Source organism: Nematolebias whitei, chromosome 7 (genome assembly GCF_014905685.2).
Source record: "Nematolebias whitei isolate Nwh7 chromosome 7, NemWhi1, whole genome shotgun sequence".
In the NCBI taxonomy this organism is placed as follows: domain Eukaryota; kingdom Metazoa; phylum Chordata; class Actinopteri; order Cyprinodontiformes; family Rivulidae; genus Nematolebias; species Nematolebias whitei.
Genome location: NC_056504.1, coordinates 52,975,076 through 52,984,101, shown reverse-complemented (window position 1 = coordinate 52,984,101; position 9,026 = coordinate 52,975,076). Strand labels below are relative to the sequence as shown.

General features: G+C 40.6%; 1 protein-coding gene across 1 annotated transcript; it reads right to left on the bottom strand.

Moving 5' to 3' along the window:
* Positions 1-3,419: 3,419 nt before the first annotated feature.
* On the bottom strand, positions 3,420-7,080 carry LOC119412731 (complement C1q subcomponent subunit B). The gene is made up of 6 exons (XM_037679767.1): positions 7,049-7,080; positions 6,441-6,503; positions 5,462-5,621; positions 4,298-4,529; positions 3,787-3,904; positions 3,420-3,655 (listed from the first exon to the last, which is right to left on the bottom strand). Exons 2-6 carry the CDS (start codon positions 6,474-6,476, stop codon positions 3,446-3,448), a joined length of 756 nt encoding a protein of 251 aa, XP_037535695.1. The 5' UTR covers positions 6,477-6,503; positions 7,049-7,080; the 3' UTR covers positions 3,420-3,445.
* Positions 7,081-9,026: the final 1,946 nt, after the last annotated feature.

Here is a 9,026-nt window from a genome sequence, read left to right as displayed (position 1 = left end):
AGAAAGAGAGAGAGAGAGAGAGAGAGAGAGAGAGAGAGAGAGAGAGAGAGAGAGGGGGAGGGAGGGAGGGAGGGAGGGAAGGAGGGAAGGAAGGAAGGGTGGGTGGATCTTACCTCTGCTGAGTCGTCTGGTGTGTCTCCTTCTCGTGCTGGCCACTGGCTGAGAGTCAAATCCTGCCAGCTCTGCCTCTTATCCAGTCACTAATTACATTCCTAACAGCTGTGAGACAAGGCTGCATGTGAGGCCGAATCAGGAAGCACGTGCAAGGCCTTGTCCTTATCGGGCCATACCCCACACATTTTGCCACAAACATGCCGTTTGCACAGCGCTAAAGTAGAATTTGTGAGACAATGGCCCAACATCCCCTAACCCTAACCACAGAATAATTGCGGCTTACAAAAGAAACAAAAATTTAAGAGACCTTTTGGTCCATGCAGAACTAAAGTCCTTAAAGCAGACCAAATCCAGGGGCAAAAGTGAATTTTTTAAACAGTTGGACTGGATACAGAGTAAATCTAATAAGACCGTGTTCCAACTGGAACAATCAGGAAACCCCAAGTCAAAAAATTGTGTTTACTTAATCACATGCAGAATTTCCAAGATCAATTATGTGGGTGAGATCGGCAACACAATTCTTGCTCGTTTCACCCAACACAGATACAATATAAACAAAAAGAAAAACACACACATACCCCTGGTCCAGCACTTTGTCAGACACGGCTGGCAGGCTGTTACAGCAACAGTGCTGGAGTCCAATCTGACCTGATCCGTAGCCCAGAGAAGGAGAGCTGAAAAGATATGGATCAGTAGACTCAATACAAGTATCCCCGGGGGTTTGAATGGGAGGTAGGACTTGGGTGGGACTCCTGGTGGGTGTGCCCGTGCACTCAGGGACCCTTACGCCTCGAGCGACGGGGTCTTTGACATGAGTTCTTACTTTCGGTTAAGTGTGCCACTGCCTGAAGAAGGCTCTGTAAAAAGCCGAAACGTCGCGCCGGCACACTTTTGTTATTGTTTCTTAAAAATAATATACATTAAAAAATCAATTGGATTCAGCTAAAAAAATAATATTCCTTTAAAATATTTATTTTATTATAAAATCAATTCATTTACTCTGGTAGTAATTTAGTTTGCTCCGGTAGATTTTTATTTTTTATTTTTTTAAACACTAAATTTGTTCTTAGTTTTGATCATTTCTTTCATAATATTCATTTAGTTACCGTTTTCATTTACAAACTTTTAAATTTTAACATTTTTTATTTATTCTGGTAGTAATTTCATTTGCTCCGGTAAAAACTTGTTTTTTCCTTTTGCTTTACATTTATTTTCTTATTTTAATCTCAGTTTTGATTTTAATTTTATTAAATAATAATCAGTCAATTTTCATTAAAAAATTAGGAATTTATTAAAAGAGCCTTATTTTGAAGGAACTTGTTTATTTTATATATATATAAATATAACTTTCATCTACCCTCATGGGGGATTTTATGAATGAGGATGGTTGGACCAGGGTGCATTATGGGAGACGCCAACGTCCCCCACAAGGCTCCTGGAACCAGAACCACGGGCCTCCCCAGAGGATGGACCGTGCACCTACTTTCTCCTATGGGAGAAGGATTCAGTCCCCTACCCCTAACCCTATTAATAATAATGAATTTTAATAATATAAATTATTGATTATCAATATCAATAATTTTAATATTCATATTAATGATTTTTAAATATGAATTATCAATATTTATTATTGATGTTAACATTAATAGTAATATTTATTATTAATAATAACATTAATAAATAGGCAGTCTTGATTCTACTCTCCTGAGCGTCAGTTAACCTACTTTGCTTTCAACTTTAATGTGGCATGAACCACAATGTGTACCCCCACAAAAGTTATATCAAAATGACCGGTGGCAATCGTAGTTACCATGGTGATTTTTTTGCTAACAAAGACACCATGTTTTCCCACAGTAAATGAATGAGAGAACATTCTTCACACTAATTGCTGTCAAGTCACATGACCGAGTGTAGAGTCAAAATAGAAATTCATTGTTGGATTCGTTTGAAACTCGCAGAAAGTAATCATCAGATGCATCTAAAACTGATTAATATTTGGAGCCATTTTGATTCAAGATGGCTGCCACAGCAGCCTCAGTAAACTCATAATTGACTATAAATCAGTTATTTTTGATATATTGGGATGAAATTTAGTAGGGTTGTGGCCGAGAGCGATTTGTTATACATTCTTAATGCAAATCAAAAATCCAAGATGGCCAACTTAGCTAAAAAGGAAAAAGGTAACTCCAATTTTTCTGAGCGAATCAGCTGAAATTTGGTAGTGGTAGCTGAGAGCGAACCCAAACACATAACTTTCAAATCAAGAATTTAAATCGGCAGCAGATTGGCAGTCCCCGTCAAAGTTTCTCCAGGAACTTTCTAGTTATTACTACTGAGCGATCTCTCCTATATGAAATTGTCGAAATTGATTCATGCAGAGACTATTTTCCTACGTAAAGCCAAAAAATTGAGATGATTTACTTTTGTTTGGTGTTCATCATCATGGAGGAGTGCGTGAGTGGATGATTATTTTGAAGTTTTGGTCAGAACAGATGATTTTTGTCCATTAAATATAACGTGCCCCACCCACCTGTATTTCTAAGATGATGCATCTGGGCATGTTTTATTTTAATTGTTTTTTTGTTTTTTTTCAAATTGTTAACACTCATATTTCTAACCTTTGAAATTAATTCAAACAACTCTCTTGAGTGTGTATAAGCTCTCATTTAGATGGGGGTTTGTTACAGAGTGGTGGCCTGTATGGGGAACTTTTTCATACAATTAGTGTAAGTTGATGTATCATATTTGTCTGTTGTTTTTGTTGGGGTTTTTGTTAAAAATAATTTATTTTGCATTAAGCATGATAACTTTATTGATATTATGGAAGAAACTCCCTATCAACAATCCAAAACTGACGTACATATTTCATGTGGCAGATGACAAAGGATCTGGTCCATCTTTAGAGACTGATTTAGCAGATTTTCCAGGAGGTGATATTTGGATAACCCAGATAAATCCTGTGTGGGGAAATAACTTCTTTCCTTAGTTCATTGTATGCTTCAGATGAGGAAGGTAATGAGGAGGAAGAGGAAGAGTTGCCATATTTCTCCCATGCAGACCTCTCTAGGCTTAAAGATGACTTGGCAACAGTGGTGGAGAAGGTTAACACTTTAAAGGAGAACCTTCAGGATTCAGGACTCAGTGAGCAGTGCTTTAAATGGAGAATAAAATATAACTTATATAGACAGAACTATTGAGGTTTTAGAACAGGCTGTCACATGCTGAGACAACATTTATTCATTCAGATGATCATTCTGCTTTTACAGAGCACAAATGGTTCATGCATGTTTATAAAAATCTCAGAATGTTGTGATTTTATGAATGGATGAGTTTAGGTAGTCGGGAAGATCAGGAAGCCAGTGAAAGTATGGCTGGCGCTGCTCTGGCTCGTCACAATGCTGTTGTACTTTGTTGTCTGCAGAGAAACCGTGTCTCCGACCTGCAGCTCAAGAAGAGCTGAGCCAGATGTTACCAGGAAACCTTCAGATGTGTCACATAGGGTCATCTGACTGTCGCTGCCCTTCATTAACTTGAGGCACACCTAAATGATTAAAACACACACATTGAAACAGGCAGCTGAGAGATTAGTCTGAAGTATATTTTTAAGAAAAACTATAAAAAAAATGAAAAAATTCTAGACACACTTTAAAGGAAAAAACTTTCCTGACTCACATTGCTCTTTGCTGAAATGTGGAAACTGAAGAAATAAACACCTTTGATTTTACTCAAGAATGTCCCATTTGTCAGAGTTTCTCCTTGAAACTGTGAGTCCAAGTCAGGCAAAATCACTCTGTGAGGAATTTAAACATTCATCTGTTACTGATGATTTTATTGTTAGCATGTAACAAATAAAATGCTGCATTTTTAGCCAATTTTAACATTTTACTATGGTTTTACTGGTTATTGCTTTTCACTTTTATTTGGCTATTTCTGTAGTTGTTCTTATAGTTTCAACTATAACAATATAGTTTTAACTCCCACAACAAAATTCAGGACAGTAATTCTTAGCAATTGTACCAGATTGTCTTAAAAAAACACTTCTAGTTTTTGCAGCTCTTTCATCGTTAGTTTAACAACTTTTTTGGTATTTTCTTTAAATGTCTTCTTTACCAGTTGTTGAATGTGGTATTTATTAACAATTTTGATAACACCAAAGTCAAAACCAAGTAGCTATAGTTCAGACCTGTTGAAGTCAATGGTCGTGTCTAACTCTGGTGTTTGGGAAATCTCCCGCTTGTAGGAGAAAAAGGATTTCTGGCGGTTGGTAGGATTAAAGGGTCTTCCCTTCTCCCCCTTCTGGCCTGTATATCCTGGAGGTCCCGGCAGGCCAATGTCCCCCTTCATACCAGGCCTTCCTGGTGGACCCCTTGGACCTTGTACCCCTTTCTGGCCCCTGATTGGCTGAGCTGCCTCACCTGTTCAAAGTAAAAAACACATTTGTACAGTTTGGAACAGAAACTGTGATGCTGATAGGGAAGTTATTCTTTTTGTTTTTGTTTTTTGGAAAAACATGCCTTCTTGAACTTTCTCAGTTGTTCAACCTGTGCAGTACCTCCATTGATCTCATTCCTAATCTTATTCATCCTAGTCACTCTTAAGAAGGACCTCAACATTTTCATTTCTGTTACTTCCAGTTATATCTCCTGTCTGTTTGTCAATGCCAATGTCTTCAGACCATACAGCATAGCTGGTCTCACAACTGTCTTATAAATTTTTCCTTTGACCTTTGCTGACACTAATGCGGCTAACTAGTCCTGAAACTTTTTTCTCCATCCACTCGATCCTGCCTGGACTATTTTTTCACCTCTTTACCACACTCCCTGTTTTCCTGGACAGTGGACCGCAAGTACTTGGAAGTCCTGAATCTTTGTGAGCTATGCTCCTTGTAGCCTCACTGTTCCACTGGGTTCCCTCTCATTCAAACACATGTACTCTGTCTTATCACTGTCCCACTCCTTAATGTTCAGTTTCCTGTCTAACTCATACACTTTCTTCATTGCCTTTGCTACCTCCTTCTTTACACTACATTGCATCTCATTGTATTCCGGTCTCCTTTCTTCAGTCAGCTATCATATTTCTTATTGGCTAACCTCTTGCTTTCAATAAGCTTCCCAAACTTTCACTATTCTACCACCAGGTTTCTTTATCGTCTTTTCTCTATCCAGATGACACACCAAGTATTGTCCTACCTGTCTGTAAGGTATCATTTTTACACCACCTCCAACATTAGCCCAGGCTTGGGACTGGTACAAGAGACAATCTGGCTTGCACTCCATAGTGGCTGGTTTATTTTACATCTTGATTTATTTTTATCTAAAATGAGAAGAATGTGATCCACTGAGCTCACCTGGGTCTCCCTTTTCACCTTTCGAACCATCCCTGCCATTTTGTCCATGGATGCCAGGTATGCCAGGAATCCCTCCAGTACAGGAAATCTGCATGTGGACCAGTTCCATGTGGACCAGGAGGAGTAACACTGCAGTACAGCAGCTGAACCACTGGATGGCCTGAACACACAAATATTCACTATCAGAATACAGCAGCTCAGTTCTATACAGTAACAGATGAAACATTGGAGATTTTTCCCCTTTTTTATTCCCTCGCAATATTTTTGCATTCCACCACAAAAGTTTTTGCATTCCCTCACAAAACTTTTGCATTCCCTCACAATGTACTGTATGTAGTGTTACCTCACAGACAACGGCAACAATGGAACAGACTCGTATTTGAGGTTCATGGAGTTTTGTTTTGAAATCAGCCTTAAATATAAGGATATCCAGTGGTAAACTTAGTTTTACATTGGATATTTCACGTTCATACTCCATGGAGTCAGCTGTGGCTTCCTTATTTGAGCCAAGACATGCAGTCTGATTTTGTTCAGCTGACAGCGGTCTCTCCTCCTAGGAGCAATGATTCTATTAGGGACCATAAACAAAATACCAGGCTAATGAGTTTGGTCTGAACGCTGTTATAATATTTTAATTCAAGCATTCAAGGTTCTTTATTGGGGACTGCCATGCAAATGCATGGCAGTCTCCAATTTATGATAAATTTTGTGGGGGGCCATGTTGCGGTTTGGGCTGCATTAAAGTTGAAAAAGATACACTTTTCAGGTGTGGAATAATAAGTGGCCAGTCACCAACTAGTTCCTGGAGTTGGTGAAATATTGCGTCTTTGTTCACAAATTATGTTGCCATGGTAACTTGAAATGCCAATAAAAGTAATAGCACACTTCACGGGGCCGAGCCAGTCATTTTGATATAACTTTTGTGCAGGTAGACATTGTGGTTCAGGCCACATTAATGGAGATAGAAATGTAGACTCACTTCTGTGGTGTAGAATAATAGGTGCCTGCCATGCATTTGTATGGAAGTCCCCAATCAGCAAAACTGAAACAACAGTTAAAATTAACTGAATTGTTGCTAAAAGCTTAAAAGTTTTAAACCCCAAAGCAACCGCTAAAAACCTTAAAATAATAAAACCATAGCTAAGGGCTTAAAGGATCTAAACTCTAGCTACATGCTATAATAAACACATACTAGCTTAAAGATAATGCCCATTTAGCCATTATGGATTTTTTGCTGCAAATTAAATCTGTAATTTGATCTTACTTTTGATTCATTAAAGGAATTTTAGCAAATGTCTGTTTAATTACATGCCCAGAAACAACATTTTGACCATTTGTTTAAGTACTTATTTTTAGTTTTGTCCCGTTTGGTGATGTTTCTTGTTTATTTTAGTTCATATTTATTGCTGATTTGGTAATAATTAAGTTTTTTTTTTCTTCCCATTTCTCGTGCAGCAGTTTGGTCAACTCACTATGTTTTGAAATAAAAACTTGACTAAAGGACACCAAACAGGTTGTATAAATCAGTGTTCAATGCCTTTCAATATTTATCTATGGAAGACAAATTTCTTCAATAAGTATTCTCACCATTTGCAGAAATCTGTCGTCGTGTGGTGCAGCAGTGATTTGACAAAGAGCTGTCCAGCTTTCCCAGAGGTTCAGTCAGGAAAAAAAACGGGAAGTGAAACTCCAGAGAAGATGAAGCTCTGCTGGTGTCGTTTGGGATGATTTTCTGCAGTGGTGGAGAAAGTACTCAAACACTGTACTTAAGTAAAAAGTACAAATAAACAGACAAAAATGTACTCTAGTAAAAGTAGAAGTACCACATTAATGTTTATACTTAAGGAAAAGAATTGTAATTGCTGTTCTCCAAGTTGTTATTTTTGTCTCACACTTTGTACCCTGCGGTTTATATGCAGGAGCATCTTATTCATGTACGTTTTTCATCCATCCATCCATCCATCCATCCATCCATCCATCCATTCTCATCACTTATCCACGGTCAGGTCTTGGGGGTAGCAGCTTAAATGGGGAGGCCCAGACTTCCCTCTCCCCAGTCACTTGGACCAGCTCCTCTGGGGAAATCCTGAGTCATTCCCAAGCCAGCCAAGAAAAATAGTCCCTCCAGCATGTCCTGGGTCTTACTCTGGGTCTCCTCCCAGTGGGACATGCCCAGAACACCTGATGAATTAAATGAGCCAATGTCCTTGTGCATCAACAAATACAGCCATCTATCCATTTTCTTCCACTTATCCAGGGTTGGGTCAAGGGGGTAGCAGTCTAAGTAGGGAGGCCCAGACTTCCCTCTCCCAAGCCACTTGTTCCAGCTCCTCCAGGGAAATCCCGAGTCATTCTCAAGCCAGCCAAGAAAAAAAATAGTCCCTCCAGCGTGTCCTGGGTCTTCCTCTGGTCTCCTCCCGGTGGGACATGCCCAGAACACCTCACCAGGGAGGTGTCCAGGAGGCATCCTAACCAGATGCCCGAACCACCTCAACTGGCTCCTCTAGATGTGGAGAAGCAGTGGCTCTACTCTGAGTCCCTCCCGGATGACCAAGCTTCTCACCCTACCTCTAAGGGAGAGCCCAGACACCCTGCGGAAAAAACTCTTTTCGGCCGCTTGTAGCTGAGATCTCGTTCTTTCGGTCACAACCCAAAGCTCATGACCATAGATGAGGGTAGGAATGTAGATCGACCGGTAAATTGAGAGCTTCGCCTTTTGACTCAGCTCTGACTTCACCATGACAGACCGGTACAGCGCCCGCTTCACTGTCAATGCTGCACCTATCGGCCTATCAATCTCACGTTCCATTTTTCCCTCATTTGTGAACAAGACCTCGAGATACTTGAACTCCTCCACTTGGGGCAGGACCTCCTCCCCGACCCAGAGAGGGAACTCTACCCTTTTCCGGCTCAAGACCATGGCCTCGGATTTAGAGGAACTTTTCCTCATTCTGGCTGTGTCACACTTGGCTGCAAACCGCTCCAGCAAAAGCTGCAGATCACAACCTGATGAAGCCAATAGGACCACACCATCTGCAAAAAACAGAGAAGCAATCCCAAGGCCACCAAAATGGATCCCCTCAACACCTTAGCTGGGCCTAGAAATTCTGTCCATAAAAGTTATGAACAGAATCGGTGACAAAGGGCAACCTTGGTGGAGTCCAACTCTCACCGGGAACGAGCCAGACTTACTGCTGGAAATGCAGACCAAGCTCTAGCACCGGTCGTACAGGGACCTAACATCCCGTATCAAAGGGCCTGGTACTCCATACTCCCGGAGTACCCCCCCACAGGTTTCCCCGAGGGATGTGGTCGAATGCCTTCTTCAAATCCACAAAGCACATGTAGACTAATTGGGCAAACCCCCACGCACCCTCCAGGACCCTGCTGAGGGTGTAGAGCTGGTCCAGTGTTCCACGACCAGGACAAAAACCCTCGCTGCTTCTCCCGAATCTGATGTTCGACTATTCAACGGACCCTCCTCTCCAGAATCCCCGAATATACCTTACCAGGAAGGCTTAACACTAGAAGTCCCAGAGAAGGGTCATTTAACATTTCTACCTTT